The 19,163-nt window shown below is 30.0% G+C and overlaps 5 protein-coding genes across 5 annotated transcripts; 2 read left to right on the top strand and 3 right to left on the bottom strand.

Annotated features, from left to right (window-relative positions):
- Nucleotides 1-8,128: 8,128 nt before the first annotated feature.
- F5Y00DRAFT_270416 (S-adenosyl-L-methionine-dependent methyltransferase) lies at nucleotides 8,129-9,640 on the bottom strand (the record flags this gene model as incomplete). The annotated part of the gene is made up of 5 exons (XM_048012609.1): nucleotides 9,338-9,640; nucleotides 9,210-9,271; nucleotides 8,902-9,144; nucleotides 8,673-8,839; nucleotides 8,129-8,601 (listed from the first exon to the last, which is right to left on the bottom strand). The coding sequence occupies exons 1-5, from the start codon at nucleotides 9,557-9,559 to the stop codon at nucleotides 8,129-8,131; spliced, it is 1,167 nt and encodes a 388-aa protein (XP_047864169.1). The 5' UTR covers nucleotides 9,560-9,640.
- Nucleotides 9,641-10,171: 531 nt separating this feature from the next.
- F5Y00DRAFT_96204 (uncharacterized protein) lies at nucleotides 10,172-11,399 on the bottom strand. The gene is made up of 2 exons (XM_048014376.1): nucleotides 11,114-11,399; nucleotides 10,172-11,050 (listed from the first exon to the last, which is right to left on the bottom strand). The coding sequence occupies exon 2, from the start codon at nucleotides 11,039-11,041 to the stop codon at nucleotides 10,448-10,450; it is 594 nt and encodes a 197-aa protein (XP_047864168.1). The 5' UTR covers nucleotides 11,042-11,050; nucleotides 11,114-11,399; the 3' UTR covers nucleotides 10,172-10,447.
- A 2,114-nt stretch (nucleotides 11,400-13,513) lies between these two features.
- Nucleotides 13,514-16,311, top strand: F5Y00DRAFT_95996 (uncharacterized protein). Its single transcript, XM_048014372.1, has 6 exons — nucleotides 13,514-14,003; nucleotides 14,086-14,200; nucleotides 14,262-14,415; nucleotides 14,482-15,160; nucleotides 15,259-15,606; nucleotides 15,682-16,311. The coding sequence occupies exons 1-6, from the start codon at nucleotides 13,923-13,925 to the stop codon at nucleotides 16,042-16,044; spliced, it is 1,740 nt and encodes a 579-aa protein (XP_047864167.1). The 5' UTR covers nucleotides 13,514-13,922; the 3' UTR covers nucleotides 16,045-16,311.
- On the bottom strand, nucleotides 16,269-17,877 carry F5Y00DRAFT_96128 (autophagocytosis associated protein). Its single transcript, XM_048014375.1, has 3 exons — nucleotides 17,165-17,877; nucleotides 16,622-17,084; nucleotides 16,269-16,546 (listed from the first exon to the last, which is right to left on the bottom strand). Exons 1-3 carry the CDS (start codon nucleotides 17,683-17,685, stop codon nucleotides 16,493-16,495), a joined length of 1,038 nt encoding a protein of 345 aa, XP_047864166.1. The 5' UTR covers nucleotides 17,686-17,877; the 3' UTR covers nucleotides 16,269-16,492.
- Nucleotides 17,866-19,138, top strand: F5Y00DRAFT_253570 (60S ribosomal protein L37; the record flags this gene model as incomplete). Its single annotated transcript, XM_048010067.1, has 4 exons — nucleotides 17,866-17,868; nucleotides 18,661-18,718; nucleotides 18,824-18,895; nucleotides 18,999-19,138. The coding sequence occupies 4 exons, from the start codon at nucleotides 17,866-17,868 to the stop codon at nucleotides 19,136-19,138; spliced, it is 273 nt and encodes a 90-aa protein (XP_047864165.1).
- Nucleotides 19,139-19,163: the final 25 nt, after the last annotated feature.

Here is a 19,163-nt window from a genome sequence, read left to right as displayed (position 1 = left end):
TAATTTAATTTAATTTAATTTAATTTAATTTAATTTAATTTAATTTAATTTAATTTAATTTAATTTAATTTAATTTAATTTAATTTAATTTAATTTAATTTAATTAATTAAATTTAATTATAATAAAATTTATATATTTTATTATAATAATTTTAATTGGTTATATATATTAACGAAAAATTATACGGTTATATATAATTATTTTAAGGTAAAAAAATTAAAAATAAAGTTTTAATATAAAGTTTAAAAGTATGTATAATAAAGTTAATTAATTAAAAAACATGTATTTTAAATAATTTAAAAAGGTTTAATAAAATTAATAAGTTTAATTATGTTATTATAAAAAATATATATGCAATTAAATAAATTATATAAAAAATATATATAATATTTATATAATATTTATTTATTTTTAATAGGTTTTTTATAAGATTAAATTGTAAACTTATTACATTAAAATGATTTTTTAATAAATGTAATTTATTAAAAAATTTATATAAATTAAAAAAGTTAAAGTTTAATTAATAATTAATTATACACACATATTAACGTAAGTTTAATAATTTTAATATTTATATAATTATATAAAATATATTATTTATTCAATACGTTTTTTAATATTTATTTAATTTTATTTTTATAAAAGGCTTTTTTATAATTATATATATATTTATATTTATTTAAATAATTTTTAAAATATTATATATATTTAATTAAAATAAAAATAATAATATAATATATATATTATAATTATAAAATAACATTAATTACGTAATATACCCATTATTAAGTGTGTAATATACAAGGATATATATCGGGTAATTTTAAACCGTTTTTTATATTTTTTTTAACGTTTACTTTAATAATTTTATAAAATTTTATTTAAATCTTATATAATTTATACCATAATTTAAATAAAGAAATTAATAAAATATTAATTTAAGGTACACATAATTCAGATTAATATTAACTTAAATACGGTTAAAAGTATAAATTTTAATTATAATAATTATTTTAAACCTTTTTTTAATAATTTTTATCTTTTATAATTTTAATATCTTTTAACCTTAATAACTTTATAAATATAACTTAAATAAATTTTAAAAAAATCTTAATATTTAAATAATTAAATAGTTAATATTATAAAAAAACGGAAATTTTACCGATTTATTTAATAAAAATATAGTTATTTTTATATAATAAATTAAAATATATTAATAAAAACATTATTTTATATATATAAATACTTACTTTTTAAATATCTTAACCATTTTAAGGCTAAATCACATATATTTTAAATTGTAATTTTTATTATTCTTTTATTTAAATTTTAATATAATTTATATATAATTTAAACTAAAATTTATAAAGTTATTAAAGTATATGGTAAAAAAAAAGTAGGTAATTTTTAAGTATATACCGTTTTAAATCTTATATATTACGCACTTAACAATAGGTATATTATACAACTAATATTACTTTAATTAAAAATAAAATTTTATAAATAAAAGAAAAATTAAATAAAATTATATAAATATATAAATATATAATATAAAATAATAAAATATATATTATTTAAATTAATAATAAATTAATTAAATTTTAAATAAAAAATAATTTATATATTATATAATAAAAATAATAATATAATAAATAAATATTTATTTAAAATTAAAATTTATATAATTAAAATATTATAAAAATAATTATTAAATAATAAAAATAAATTAAAATAATATATAAAAATATAATTTATATAATTTAAAAAAGAAATAAATATAAAATTAATAATTTAATTTTATAAAAAAAAAATATTTATATTAAAAAAGTTTTTTAAAAAAATTAATAAATAAAAAATAAAAAAATTATTTAAAAAAAATATATTTTCCTTTTAAAAATAACATATTTTAACCTTTTTTTTTAAAAAAGAAATAAAATTAATTAAAAACATTTATTTTTTATTTTTTTATTAATTTTTTATTAATTATTTATTAATTTTTTATAATAAATTTTAAAAGTTTAAACGTAAAAAATACCTTTAATAAATAATAAAAAAAATATTAAAATAATAAATAATTTTTTTTAAAAAATTTAAATTTATAATATAAAAATATAATAATAAAAATAAAAAAATAATATTTATTTAATTTTTAATTATATAATGATTAAATTAATAAATTATTATTATAATAATTTTATTTTTAAATAAAATAAAGAATAAAATTTTAATATAATTATAAAATGTAATATAAGTTTATATATAATTAAATATATTATTAAATTAAAAACTTATAATAAAATTATTAAAAAAATTAATAATTATATTTTTAAAAAATATTTAATATAAAAATATTTATTTATAATTTTTATTTATTAATATTAAATTTAATGAAGTAATTTAAATTAATTAAAATATAAATATATAATATATTAAAAATATTTAATAAAATATTTAATAAGTTAAAAAACAAAGAATTAAAAAAAGAAAGTTTAAAATAAAATTAAAAGAATATTTAATAAAAAATTATAAATAATTGGTAAAATACTTTAATAATTAATAAATGTAATTAATAAAAAGCCTTTAATTTTTAAAGGATTAAAAGCTTGTTTTATATAAGTAAATTAAATAAAACATTATAAGTAAATTAAATATAATAATTTAATTTACTTTTAAAAATAATATATTAATATTTAACGGATATATTATATTTAAAAATATAAAAAGTAATATATATTTATATTAAAAAATTAAAAAAAAAATTATTAAATTAAATATAAATAATATTTAATAATAATATATTTAATAAAAAGTTTATAATATTTATATTATTATTATTTATTAATTAAAAATTATATTTAATATATTAAAAATAAATTAATATTAAATATTAAATAAAAATAAAATTATAAAATTTAATAAAAAGTTATAATAATAATAAAATAATATTAATTAAAGATTTTAATATATTAATTTAAATTTAAAAATTATAAAAATATTTATAAATAAAAAGAATTTAAATTTTTAAATCGGTTATAAAATATTTATTATTAATAAATTTATAAATAATAAAATATTTATAATAAAAAATAATTTAATTTATTAAAACTTAATAAAATATAAATAAATTATAAAAAACGTTTTTTTAAATTAAATTTACGTAATAATTTATAACGTAAATATAATTATAATAATCGATATAATAATTATAATAATTTTTTAAAAACTTTAATTTATTATTTTTTTAATAATTATATATATTAATTTTTTTATTATATAAATACATTATTAAATTTAAAATAATAAAAAAACGATTTATAATTAATATAATATTATTATAATAATTATATAAAAGGTAAAAAATAAATAATATTTAATAAATATATTAAAGAAAATAATTTAATTTATTTTATAATTAAATTTAATGTTAATAAAATTTTAAAAATATTTATTAATATTAATTATTTTATAATAAAATTATAAAGTTAAATAAAGTAAAATTAAAAATGATTAATAAATGTTAATATCGAAATTAAATATATTAATAATAATAACTGTTTTATTATTAACCGATTTAATTATTTATTATAAATACTTTTTTAATTTTTATTATAATAATATATTAAAAATAATAATAAAAAAATTATATAATATAAAATATAATATTTATTAAATAAATAATAAATTTTTTTTTTAAGTTTTAATAATTATTTTTATAATATAATTAAAATATCATTATTAATAAAAAATAAACCGTTTTATAAATACGTTAATATAATATTTAAAAAATATTATAATTAAACGAAAAAAAAAGTAATTATTTAAAAAAATGGTATTTATTTTAATAATAATTTAAATTAACTTTTAAAAAAAAATGAAAAATTATAAAAAAGGTAAAATTTATGACGCGTTTATTTACGATTAAATTTTACTTTTAAAAAGGTAAAATTATATATAAACGCGAGAAAAAAAAATTATTAATATTAAAATTATAATTATTATAATTATATAATATTAATTATATGATTAAAGTTAAGGTTTATATATAACGTAATTTATAATTATAAATAAAAATCTTTAATAATTTTTATAAACTTTTTTTTATATTATTAATTAATTAAAATAATTATTTTATTTTATTTTTTTATATAATAATATATATATAATTTAACTTTATTATTTTAATGTTAATTAAAATAATTTTATTATTATATTATTAATAATTATATTAATTATTTTAAAATTATTAATTTTATTAAAATAATTATTATTAATATATTTAATAAATTTTAACGTTATAAAAAATAAATTATATTATATTATAAAATTTTTAAACTTTTTTAATAATAAACTTTTATAAAACTTTTAATTAAAACCATGCCATTATAATTTTATAAATATTAAATTATTTTTAATAAATTAATTATTATTATTTTACTTTATATTTAATTTTTAAATAATCTTTTTAAACTTAATAATATACGTTTAAAACGCTTTTATATCGTTGTTAAAATAATGATCACGTGCTCGTGTAACACGTGCGTTAAGGTTAAAGCCGTGTTTTAATTTATAATTAATTAAATAATTTACTTTTACATGATTTAATCTTTTTTTTTACGTAATTTAATTTAAGTTAATATAACATTATTAATTATTTCGTCGTGTGTTTTTTATTATAATGTATTATATTATTTAATTTATATTATATAATAATATATTTATAAACGTTATTTTTTACGCGTTATTTTTTAATATAAAATAAACTTTATATATATTATAATCGTAAATAATTTAATATATAATTAAATATATTAAATTTAATAAATAATAAAATATTATTATAAAATTAATTTAAAACGAAACCCACGGTTTTTATACTTTTTAAATTTTGTTTTTTTATATATTTAAATTACTTTAATATAAAATGATAAAATTAAAATAAAATCCGTTAATTTATATATTTTATTATTAAATAATTAATATATACGATTAAGTAATAATTTAAAGTAAAATAAATATAATTATTAATAATTTTATTATATATATTATAATTATATTATAAATGTTTAAAATTGTGAAATTACGTGAAATTAATTTTATAACTTTTAATAACCATTAATACGTATTTTTTATTTTAAAACTATTTTTTCATTTAATTTTTATAACATTTATATTTATAATAAAACTTTTTAATTGTTTATTTACAATTATATTTTTTAAATTAATATAATTTTTCGTTAATATAATTAATTACTCGTTTATAACGTTTAAATCTTTTTAATTAACGTTATTTAATTAAATACGGCTTTTTTTAATTTTTTATATAAAAGTCTTTTAATCGTAAATATTATTAATAATCGGTTTAATTAATAATAAATTTAAATAAAGTTTCGTTAAAACTTTAAATAAAACTTTAATAATTTTAAATAAATTTTAATAATAATTTTAAATAAAGTCTTTTTAATAAACTTAAAATAAATTTTATTATAACTTTAAATAAAATCTTTTATTAAAACTTTAAATAAAATTTATTAATTTTTTATTAATTACTTACGTAATTACTTTTAATTATTTAATTAATTATTTTATTAACTTTATTAATTACTTTATTTATTTTTTATAATAATTTTTAAATATATATAATATAAAAACCGGATTTTATTTTAAATAAAATTAATTTTATATTATAAATACGTTATTAAATTAAAAGAAAATTATAAAACATTATTTTTTTATATAATTAACTTTAAAGTTTTAAAAACCTCGTTTTTTTTAAATGTTTTAATCGTAATTACTTTAATTATAATTTTAATAACGTTAATTATAATTTAATTAAATGATGTAAATCCTCGATTAACATTTAATATTTATTTAAATAAAAAAATGTAAACAAATATATTAAATCTTTTAATATAAATTTTAAATTATATTATTTATAAAAAATATTAATAAAAAGTAAAAACTTTTATTTATATATTAACTTTTTATTTTTTATAATTATTATTTTAATTTAAAAATGAAATATATATATATATTTTATTTATAAATATAAATATAATTTATAATTTTATTAATTAAAAAAAAATCTTTTAAAATAATAATTGTAAAAAATTTTAAAAATAAAATACATATTAAATAATTTAAATTACTTTTTATATTTAATTTTTAATAATTTTATAAATATTATTTAAAATTTTATATAATTTATATTATAATTTAAATAAAATAATAATAAAAATTACAGTTTAAAATACACGTAATTTAAATTAATATTCATTTAAATACGGTTAAAAATAAATATTTTAATTATTAAAATTATTATAAAGTTTATTTTTATATTTTTTATTTTTTATAATTTTAATATTTTTTATTTTTAATAATTTTATTAATATAATTTTATAAATAATTAATAAAAAATTTTTAATTTTTATGGGATTAAAAATTCGTTTTATATAAATAAATTAAATAAAATATTATAAATAAATTAAATAAAATATTATAAATAAATTAAATATAATAATTTAATTTACTTTTAAATTTAAATAAAGTTTAAAAAAGTTTTAATATTTAAATAATTAAATAATTAATATTATATAATAAAATTAAAATAAAATTAATAAATATTAATAAAAAAGTTATTTTATATAAAGTATTAATATCCGGGTTATGTTTTAATTAATATTTAAGCTATATTTTAATTTTTTTTAAGATTATATAACCATCTCGCATTTTTTAACTAATTAATTTTTATTATTTTAACCTTTTAATATATATATATATTTATATATATATATATATATATATATTTATTTTTTAATTAAAATAATTTTATAAATTTATTAAATTTTATTTTAAAATATATATTATTAAATAATTTATAAAATAAAAAAAATAATAATTTTAATTATATTATAATGGTTATTTTATTAAATTTAATACGTGGGAGTTAAAATGTATATAATATAAAACTTTAATTATATAACACGATTTATGTTATTATATACTTTTAATTATAAAATGTTTATTAATACGTATAAAATCAAATAAAATAACCATTATAATATAATCGAGATTATTATTTTTTTAATTTTATAAGTTATTTAATAATATATATTATAAGATAAAAAAATATAAATTTATAAAATTATTTAAATTAAAAAATTAATATATTAAAATTAATATATATATAAATATATATAACGGTATGTTTAAAGTATGTATTTTATAATAAAAGGGTTTTAAAAGGTTTAATTAATTAAATAAATGTAAAGTAAAGTTATATAATTATAAAAATATGTATTATAACTTAAATATTAATTAAAATATAACTTAAATATTAATGTTTTTTATATATATAAATATTTACTTTTTAAATATTTTAATTAAATCGAAGCCGAATTACGTATAATTTAAATAATATTTTATTTATTTTTTTTATTTAAATTTTAATATAATTTATATATAATTTAAATAAAAATTTATAAAATTATTAAAATAAACGTTAAAAAAGTAAAAAAAAATAAAATATATACCCCGTTTTATTATATAAATAATAATAAATATATTACATAATTAATATTATTTTAAAAAAAGTACATTTTTATAAATAATTTTAAAATTTTAATTTAAAATTATTTAAATAAATTATAAATATATTTAATATTTTTATAAATTTTAAGTTAAATTATATTTTTATTAATTTTTTAATTTTAATTTTAATATAATTTTCGTAAAATTTAAACGAAATATTATAAAACTACTAAAAAAAATGTAAAAAAAATGGTAAATAATCCCAGGTACGTACCACCTTATACTACGCACCTAATAAAAGGCATACTGCGCAACTAATGTTACTTTTATAAATACCATCACTTTACATATATTAAAGTGATACAATTCCTCATTCACTTCATATTATTCTACTCACTCCATGTCCTTTTTTTAACACATAGACTTCCACTATATTCCCCTTACTATTCATAGCTTATATTTGTATTATCACTCTCCAATCTCTGGTTTCCGGCCATATACAATCGTCCTAAAGCGAATTACTTGTCAGCGTCAAAATCCTAAACACGCGCAAAAGATATTGGGCTCTACCCCTAATGTTACAGCGGATGTAAATGGTACTCACACTTGAAGCCAGCCACAGAGGCTCTTTTTCTTCAGTTCCGTTCGATACTTGGCTACGAATAATAGGATCTCCTCGGCCGTCCACCCCAGGGCTTTGCTGAACAAATAGAGACAGAATCCTTCAAGACTCTGATCTAACATGGCGAACATCAGCAGGCCCGCCTGTTGTAGTTTGGGATCTCGTGGCCAGCCATGACAAGGCATCTTGACCTTGACGTCGTGGATGTCGACAAAGCCGGCTTCCTTCATTGCCTCCTTTAAAGTGTTGTCGTACCCGATGCGAAAGGACCGTCCCAATTTATCACCAGCTTCGTAGAACGCCTCGGCCCAGGTATTGAACATGTGATCTTCAGGAATTACCGCATGGTCTGATTGTATACGTACATCGAACTCTATATCCTCGAACCACTTGCCGGGCTTCAGGTGCTTGAAGGCCTTTTTATATAGGTCAGTCCAGTCAGGTACGCTCCCTGTTTGAGAAGAGTTGTTAGAATACATCTAGGTGATGTAGCGGGCCAGCTAGTTTTGGTTGGAGAGTTACCATAAAGCATCCTCATGTGGATATAGTCGAAATGGTTCTCAGGCCACGTCCAGTCGAGAAGACAATCATCAATCTCAAACTTAACATTCGGCGGCATCCACGCAGGCTGTATCGGGCTAAGATCGGTCCCTATCACCTCTGTCGCTGGATATACGTCTGCAAAATCGCTACTCTAGTTTAGCTGCTAGAGCTCGATATTATGGTCGTACGTTCCCCACGGAATACTTACATTGCCCATATCCCAGTTCCAGTTCCTACGTCGAGTACCTTCTGGGGATTTTCGCCGATAGGCGCAAGAAATAACTCATCGCCCAAGACCATCAAGGCGGCATTGTGGAGCAAGTCGAGACCCTCATTCTGTTGCTCGTCATTCGGAGCCCAGTACTCAGACGTCTTAGGTGCATTGAACGTCCTGCCGTGTAGTACGCGGTAGGCGTAGATGCTTTCTGTCAATGAACCGGTGGATGATTGTCTTTTAAGTGTCACTGTTAGCTTCAAAACGGAACCTAGATTACGGAAAGATGAGTATCGTTATACATTGAGCTACCGACAGCCGAATTGGCGTCGTCATTATCATCCGGCTCATCTAGGTCATCGGCCTGCATGCGATATCAATATCATGAACGAAGGAACTATGTAAGGCGGATGGTAAAAGGACAACCTACCACTTCGATATGTTGTTCAGTACCAAATGCTTCTCCTTCGGGCGTTGCACTTTTCGCAGGGCTCCTGGGAGACGTTGGATCTTTGGGAGATGTTGGGCCTTTGGGCGATGCTGGAGACGCAGCAGATGTGGTAGCTGCAGCAGATGTAGTAGCTGCAGCTGCAGCTGATGTTGTCGCCGCCGCCGCTCGCGGGGATGTTGTCTTTGCGGTGGTATCCGCCATTGCTCTCCTACGATATTTCCCGGTTAACTACCAGTCCTATGTAAGAGCCGGCAGTGCCCTGGGTGTGTGAGAAGAAAAAGAAGTTGACAGCAGTCAGACGTAAGCAGGTAGGGTGCTAAGTAAAGAGAGACGGGCACTAATCAACATAGCAAGAATATGGGTGCGAATATGAGAATATGAAGTACGGCTGGTCCCGCGCCACGCGGGCAGTGGAGAAAGTGAGTTGGCTGCATCTCGAAACGGGCTTTCTGACCAAAAGGGAATATTTGGTGCCAACGGCGTTGGTTCTGACTTACAAGGACCCCTGAATCTCAAAGCCAGCATTCTGGGTTCCATTAACAATTTTAGCCAATCAAATTAATATTCTCCAATACCTGCGGGGTACCGTTACTATCTTCGACCCATGGAAAGACGCCTGCCGAGAAGCTACCAGGAAAAAGAAGTGGATTGTCTAGGGTGTAAGATTTTCATAAAAATGACATGTCAGCATGTATCTCCTGTCTCGAATTCCAAACTCTGGCGGTGAGGAAGAGTCCCCTGGGGTACATGGATGTTTATATCGGCAAACCCGGACACAGGATATGCACCTCTTTGCCTCTTTCCCACAGTCTTGGGACGATAGTAGAATTTCTAGAAAAAGTAGTCCATTCGCGGATGAATGGAGAGGTTGGTAATATGACAAGCATGGATAGTGGATGAAAAATGATACATAACAATGACTAGAGTCCAAGAGTCCAAGAGTCCAAGAGTATTTCTTCACAACGAGTTTCGGCCCATCCAACCTGATCGGGTAGTTATCGCTTAGATAAATACCATCTTCGCCGTAGCATATTTCCGAGCTTCAAACTTGTTCCCGGCTGCGTTTGCGCCGATCACCAATGATAGTGCTTAGTTTAATTTCCACTTCCGAACCTCCTGGTTGATGAGCTCATCCCACTTTAACATGACCGGATGTTCCTTTGCGACGTCCTCCATCAAGATTTCACCATCATCTCCAGATCCTCTAACCGAATACTTCCAACTACCATCTGAGGTCCAATATTCCTCTGCGAATATGACCTCGGTGCGCAGTTCCTTTGATGCATCTGACAAAAGTTTGTTCATATGTGCCGAGCTATCAAGGCTGTTTTCTCTCAAAGCTGCAACCATACCCTCAAGGAGTCCTAGTAATCGACCAGCCTTCAGTCCGAGTTCAGCGCCCAGGTCAAACCCTTCATCGAACCCCGCCTGCATGCTTTCGGCTTTGCCAGCGGTAATACCATCGCGATATCCTTCAGTGGTATGTTGAGTTTGAAGTCTTCTCGTATCTGGTGAGAATATCTGGCTGTTCTCCGACTGGTCGTGAGGTGCCGCCAATTCGGTAAACTGCTGAGGATCCGGGCCGACCATGTCATCAACTGATTCAAAATAAGCTGGTGCATGAACAGGGTCCATATATGTATATAACTCGCTGTCCCGAGGTTCCGGCGGTGGTAAATGCATTGCGGATGTCTATTTTATTCGTTATTCGCTATTCGTTACAGTGATGAGGGGAAAGAGTGAAATGGTACCAACTAGTTTACTAACTAGTTTAAATAAAGTCTGATCGGTCCCAGAAAATTTTGAATGTGTTAAGTAATTCGTACCGAATTGTTAACATCAACCTGTGGTACGGTATTTACACGGTGAGACGAACCTTTTCCGTGAGCTTATTGAAATAAATAGCATAGACCGCCGATGTATAATCCATTTAATTGGGAATAAAAGACTTTACAACTCGATGATTGCCCGTCTCATACTATACTAGATAATTGAATATCTAGGTAAACACTTAAAATCATTCACACAATAGCGTATACGTACGTAAAAGATGCATGGAGATGGGGGCCTACTTTTGGGGAAGGTGTCAGTACCACTGTAAGGGGTAATAATATTTAGTATTTATGTGCGATTGCATCCTTCCTTATTCCCGATTAACGACTACATCCATTGTATATAGCCATGCTCTAGCCTAGGTATTCTGATAGTCGCCCCTTTCTTCTATACATGGCCGGTCATTATACTAATTGTACCGGAGACTAAATCTTTAATGTTAAGAATCAGATAACAAGTTTCTATAAGTAGGTTCGGAGTTTCTTGCGGGAGAGGAAAGTTAGTTACATGCCTCTTGGTCTACCTCGTGATATTTGGGAGTATCGATCTATGTAGCTCCTTGGAATAGTTGTCACGGGGTATATCAAGAAGCTTAGAAACAACCAAGTTATCCCGCGAGGAACTCTAAGCCGGTTATATATGTCAACAGCGTTCATTATGCTATGTGGGACATCTAGAATCTTAACAGGAATTCTGTATGCCATCCATATACATATAGAATTCAAGAGGGGGTAAGACGGGACATTAAGTAGGTAGTAAGAAACCGACGGCGTGGTCGGGCAAGTGATCCAGCTCGCCGAGTATTTAAAATACGTATATAATAACTTGGAATATATTGTTATTTACAGTAGGGCGGTAGACCCGGCATATACCATGAGCTTCATTCGCTGATCTAGGGCCAGGTTATTAATAGTATTCATAACAATACATAGGCTTAAAAAGATATACGTGGTAGGTTAAGAGATACCGAGTAGTGGAATACGGGAACATGAATATTATCTGTTCCCTAGTCGACCGATACATCCAGGGCAAAGAGCTCTTTGCTTTGTCGGTGACTTAGTCTTAGTTGGCCAGATCCATAGTTCCTCAGGGTTCAACAAATCTGTGCCGTCGCCCTTTATTTGCGCCCTTTAAAGGTATAAGTTAGGATGGCTTCTGCTCTACGGGACTCTCGAGAAAGCTGGGGACCTACGAGCCCATACGAGCCTACACTGCAAGTACGCGAGGAACAATTTAAATCAGGTACATGTTACTTGACTATGTCCCACCCTATTTACGAGCCTACCATATGGTAATGAACTCGACTCAATATTGGTACTAGCTATGCACCAACTTGCAATATCGTACGCATTATATACTAATAGCCGATATTGACGGTTCATTGTTTATTCCACCATCATATTCAAGGCCATCGAGGTGATTTTCTCAGGTGGCGGCGTGATAGAACTGACTTGTTAAATATACCAAGGGGCACAACCTCGTTAATTTACCTAGACTTCCTATCAAAAAGAACACAGTTGATAAGAAAGTTTAGTTTTGTCAGGCTTGAGATACCGTTACATATAGACAGTCAGTAAAACAAATAGTCAATACCGATGGAAAACGGGACGGATCACTCTCTAAATTACACATAAACTAACCAAACCAGTTTAAAGACATATTTGTATCGTATAGTCTCCCGTCTTATAGATAATTATAGTCTTCGAGGTATTGGTTAATAAGGAGCCGGCTATCATATTTAAGTATTTAAAGTTCCAATGACAACGCTGGGGGACTATTGAGACTTACATATCCCAACTTTATATGAATTGTCTGAGCCGATTATCAACCATCCCGTACTATAATCATATATGCAACTAGTTTCGTTAATTATAACTCAAGCCATTATAGATATAATGAAGTACTTATCTTACAAACGTAAACATAAACACATGAATACACATGAAGCATTCGTTAACAATGGTCCGAAACTAATCCCACTAAGACAAAGCCCTCGGATCTTAGATTTTAGAATCAGTCCTAATTAGTCCTAATCCCTTGGGTCGGATTGGTTGGAGATATAATAGCCTTGGCTTACGAAATGCCACACCGAGCCATTCCTACCCACATCGCCACCCTGCATCGATCATCCTAACCCATGTCCTACATAGCTCATTATCTAAAGTGAATCTCAACCCTTATCTTTTAAATTCGCGGCTTGCTAGTTTTGACTCGTTAGACTAGCAAATTTGCACCTTGAAAATTTCGAAGGACAAAGCCCTCTAGCCATTAGCAGCACATTGTGGCTGGCTTTGTATTAAATACCTAATAAGCGATAGGAAAGCAGTAAATCTACTAGGTAATCTACATAGTAAAGATCCCCCTCCCCCCATGTTCGAAGCTAAAATAGAAATGATAAGATCTGTAAAGGTATTATCTCATCTAATTAACACTAGATGGTCACTAGCCAATACCGCCGTGATTAGACATCTTCATGCCTCCCCAACCTGCTGGAATCGTATTTTTCTTTTCTTTTCATCTAGGTGCTCGCGTGCCGTGTGGCTTTTTGGCCTTTCGCCTTGCGGATATTTCTTATATGCTGACATCAATATTTCATCCTTCCTATCTCCCCTCCTCTTTCATACGACAATCCTAATTCCTAGCTGGTCTTATTTGCGACTCACTTCGGTTTACCGTTGTAGAGCTACTGTGTGACCTACCAAACTTGCTAGACTAGAGGTTACTCATCAACATGGCGTGGGTTCGCGATTTCAATGTTAGGGTTGCGAAGAGTCCTGTCGGGCGGTGGTTCCAGCTCGAGGGATCAGGTCACGTAAGCTATCCTATGACACCCGCGTGGCCAAGTTCCACGACGGAGACTTGATCATTGACGAGGTTATTATATTGGAATATAGCCCAAGGAACGAAAGGGATCCCATTTCTTCACCGAGCTGCGCGCTGGAGTTGCTGCCTTTTTCGCTATGGCTTATATCATCGCGGTTAACTCCAGCATCGTATCTGACACGGGCGGTACGTCTCTACTTGCTCTCACCACTCCACTAGAACTTAGGGGGCTAACAACTACTCGAAGGTACCTGTGTGTGCAACGGCGGACTGGATGACCCATTGTGTAAAGTGAACGAGGAGTATTTGTTGTGTGCTGCTGAAATCAAGCGTGACCTCGTCACGGCGACGGCTGCCATCTCCGCGCTGTCGTCATTTTGTATGGGCTTGTTTGCAAACCTGTATGTGCTACCTTTCCTATCTAATATGGCTCTAGAGCCTAGCTAATGAGCCCTTCTAAATCATAGCCCGGTCTCTTTGGCTCCTGGTATGGGTCTGAATGCTTACTTTGCTTATACCGTAGTTGGATATCACGGTGCGGGGCTTGTGCCTTACTCTGTAGCTCTAACGGCCATCTTCGTCGAAGGATGGGTTTTCTTCGCTCTTGCTTTATTTGGTCTCCGTCAATGGCTCGCTAGGGCTATCCCGCGATCGATCAAGCTTGCTACGAGCGTGGGTATCGGCCTCTTTCTAACCTTGATTGGGTTGACATATAGCGAGGGCATCGGACTTGTGACTGGTGCACAGGATACGCCGATGGAATTAGCTGGCTGCTCAGCTGTAGACCCAGAGACCGGGCTTTGTCCCGACGGCGACAAGATGCGTAATCCAAAGATGTGGATTGGTATATTCTGCGGTGGAGTTCTGACTGTGCTCCTGATGATGTATCGCGTGAAGGGGGCTATCATCGCTGGAATCTTACTTGTCAGTATTATTTCGTGGCCACGGGGAACTTCTGTCACTTATTTCCCATACACCACCGTGGGCGATGACGCTTTCGATTTCTTCAAGAAGGTTGTCGACTTCCATCAGATCAGCAAGACCCTCACCGTCCAACGCTGGGATATTGCGGAATATGGGGGTCAGTTTGGCTTGGCATTTATCACTTTTCTCTACGTCGACATCCTTGACTGCACAGGAACCTTGGTAAGTACACTCTGGAGCTATTTTCTTTCCTATTTTGCACCTACCTTCATATATATGCCCCCCATAAATGGTAGACTGACTGACACTGGGCGTTCTAGTATTCGATGGCACGATTTGCCAAGGTTATTGACCCCGTAACCGAGGATTTCGAAGGCTCAACCGTGGCATACATGGTTGATGCGATTAGCATATCTATCGGATCTCTTCTAGGATGCCCACCTGTCACTGCCTTCGTCGAAAGTGGAGCTGGTATCGCCGATGGTGGGCGGACCGGTCTTACTTCGATGACTACGGGCCTGTGTTTCTTCATCTCCATCTTCTTTGCACCCATCTTCGCGTCAATCCCTCCATGGGCTACAGGTTGCGTACTGGTTTTAGTCGGATCAATGATGATGCGAGCAGTGACTGAGATTAACTGGACTTATATTGGTGATGCCATTCCAGCTGTGAGTAGCACCTGAGACTCTCTGTTTCTATTCATTCATGTGATGGTGACCACTAGCTAACTCCATATGCTCCAGTTTGTTACTATATTTGCAATGCCATTTACGTACAGCATCGCCGATGGTCTTATCGCTGGCATTTGTTTGTATATCTTGCTGAACACGCTGGTGTGGTTGATCGAGAAGGCATCCGGAGGACGTATTGTCCCGCTCAACAAGTCTGAAAAGGACCCCTGGACCTGGAAACTCCGTGGTGGTATATTACCACCTTGGGTAATGCGCCTCTATACTGGCAAGAGTTATTTCTTCCAGGATACTCCTGCGGCGGAATCAAGTGTTGATGTACCTGGAGAGGACCAGATGGCAAAGACGAAGTCGAAAGAACACGGAAGAGGTCACACCGAAGAGTCTACATTCCAGGTTCAAGAGAAGTCTACTTAAACCTCATCTATATATGATGTAACGTGTATTATATATAGCCCACCCTATGCATATATGGCATAGATATCTGTCTTGGATATATTTTACTGGGTGGCCTCATAACACACCTTCTATAATGTTGGGACGGAAGCTATAATGTTGGGACGGAAGAATGATTTTGGATGTATGTTACGTTAAAAAGAACTTTGTATCATAGATGGGTGTCGTATGGGTAAAAATGGAATCGTTGTAGAGGTTTTTTCTTTTTCTTTTAACTACGGATGCTGCATTACCCTCGATGGGATTTGTATACTAGCTAGCTACTAGTATCAACTAAAGTGACAAAGCACAAACCGACCCGGTGCTCTCTACCTGCTCCAATCCACATCCAGATTCCAAACGCCGTATCGAAAGTGCTAAAATTAATAAAACAGTCCACTCCGTATAAATGCTGCAATGGATGGGCTCGTCACACGCCCATGGTGAAATCGTGCTCGATGCCAGGGGTAACGCTGGCCATGAACTGGACTCTAGTTAGCACTGTCTAATCTTTCATGTACTTAGGCTTGGTTTCATATTCAAAAATATATTCACATACCTTAAGAAATACAACGAGGTATTGGTCAACTCGGATGGCTACCTCTTGGTCTTCTACCTCCACCTCTTCCCAATCGTCATTACTTGATTCGGCAGCGGCTTCAGCGCTCTTGACATCTAGCTTATTGATCTCGTCCACTAGACCTTCCATGCCGGAATCGATGCCAACTGCCTTTCCGGACTTCATCTTGTCACGTCTTATTTTTAAGGCGGCATCCGCGCGATCCAGGAGAGTTTTCATAACAGAGGCATGTTTGCAGGGATGCACGCTGGCCATCTTGACGTTGTTGGCAAAGAAAGGGAAGTCTTCCAATGTCACCGTCTTGTCCTTATAGTCGCCAACGATATCCTCCATCATCAGATGAGGAGCGAGGGGTTGTCCTTCGGTGTAGCCTGATAGATATAGACGGGGTGTGCGGTAGTAAGGGGAATACATGATATAGAGGGTGTACGTGCGACGGGCCCTACAAGATATAAAGTTAGCTTTTAGACATCCTAGACACCTACGTATAACAAGGGGAAATAGAAGCGGATGAGCACTTACGCTGTTCTCCTGTGCGGATCTGTATCGCGAATGATGGCTTCGTCGTCGTCATCGTCATCTTCCATGTCCGGGATTTCATCTTCATCATCTAGGCCATCCCCGATATTCCCCGCATCATCAACGGTTCGTACGTCCTTGGCTTTGAGTGGTTGCGAACTACTTAGACCACCTGTGCGTAGCCATCCATCATCGTCAGCTTGGCCTTTGGAGTTAAAATCGTCACCATCGCCAACCACTGCTTCTTCGTGGCCCGCATCTCCAGCAAAGTCTTCATCTAGGCGGCGGTTGCAAGGAACGTTTCGTGTGACTAGGAACTGCTTTCCGGGTGGTAAGTAGGACACGCGCTTGGACTCGGAATCGGCGTCTACCCAGGACCAAGTTGGGAATTTAAAGACGAGATAGTCGCCAGCCGCTAGAAACTCTTCGGGGGTGATCTGGCCCGTCTTTCGAAATGTCGATGTGTGGCTCACGGGAGTGTACTTGTCCCGGATCGTGTTGACAGTTGAGTAGATGAGATTCATCTTGGATAGATGTCTCCTGATTATGAATCACGCTTCGGTGCTTGCGTTCTTTTTTCTCAACTGTAGGATAGTAGGGTGGAATGATGGGAACGAAGGTATGACTGCTTCCGGGTTAAATAAATCGAAATGAGGATGGAAGAAACAAAAACTACGGATGATGGTGATGATGACGATGGGACGATGGCGAGTAAGAGTTGTTCGTGACGTGCGAGAATGCGTGGAATAGAATAGTGACCTGCACTTAATTGTAGATTAGGCTGCTGCTAGTGGAATTATAGGATTAATTTGTAGGCAACCTTTCCTTTTTTTATGAGCCCTTTTATATAAGCAAGTCGTCTTCATTCATGCACCTACTTTTAAAGTTGCTCGATAACGTTCAGAGGACTGGCCTTGTCACATGGGGGCGCAAGCAGGTAAGTAAGGCACAAGGACAAGCTCTATGGCAGCTGAGAGAGTGAGGAGGGGCAGCTCCGATTTCCTCCACTTCTCCTTATCTTATCATCATACGTAAGTGTACCTGCTCTAGGCGGCTGGGGTACTTTACTTGATGTACCTCAAGTACCTAGGTATACTCGTATATGTGCATCGGTTTAAGTGCACTGACCATATTCGACAAACGAAGCACTTTAGTTGATTTAGGGCTGTCGCTTCGGGTATTTCTCGGATAATTTGTTCCTGACTCCCCACGAAAATCGCAATCCAAAAATTTCGTTCGAGACGCAAGCAACACCACTTTTACTAGTCCAGACGTACAACACCCTACTTACGAAACTTTCCCTCTCCAAGATCACATTGAAGGTAAGCAAATATAACCAGATATTCCAAAAATACATATACAAAACTTAATCACGTTCCTCGCGTCGCCCGCCATACTGACAAGTAATTATCACACAGTTTCGCCGTCAAGATGAGTGCGTACCCCTTCGAAACGATATTTCCGCTGTCAACACCCGACTGACTTCGAATATAGCCAAGGGAACTTCCAGCTTCGGAAAGCGTCACAACAAGACGCACACGCTGTGCCGACGATGTGGTTAGTAAAATCAATCTCTGGGGACGATACGATTTTGTGTTATGCGATAGATTCGGATCGTACTCCAAGGCCATGGCGGAGCTTAATTGACGAGTATATCTACAGGACGTCGTTCTCTTCACATCCAGAAGCACACCTGCTCCTCCTGCGGATATCCCGCCGCTAAGATCCGAAAGTGTACGTGAAAACCTCGCTGTCGGGAGTGAACCAATTATCATACCGAAGAGTGGAAAAGGGTTGTCGTAATGTGGTTATGCGGAGCTGACCTCGATAATTATAGACAACTGGAGCGAGAAGGCTAAGCGCAGAAAGACTACCGGTACTGGCCGCATGCGCTACCTCAAGGATGTCTCCCGCAGATTCAAGAACGGATTCCGAACCGGCGTACCCAAGGACGCACGAGGTCCTGTTGCGAAATAAGATGTTCATTGGGAGAAGTGGTAGA

The sequence above is a fragment of the Daldinia vernicosa genome, assembly GCF_022497035.1.
Source record: "Daldinia vernicosa strain CBS 139.73 unplaced genomic scaffold F5Y00scaffold_28, whole genome shotgun sequence".
In the NCBI taxonomy this organism is placed as follows: Eukaryota; Fungi; Ascomycota; class Sordariomycetes; order Xylariales; family Hypoxylaceae; genus Daldinia; species Daldinia vernicosa.
The sequence above is the reverse complement of the archived record's forward strand: the minus strand, read 5'-3'. Positions and strand labels throughout refer to the sequence as shown.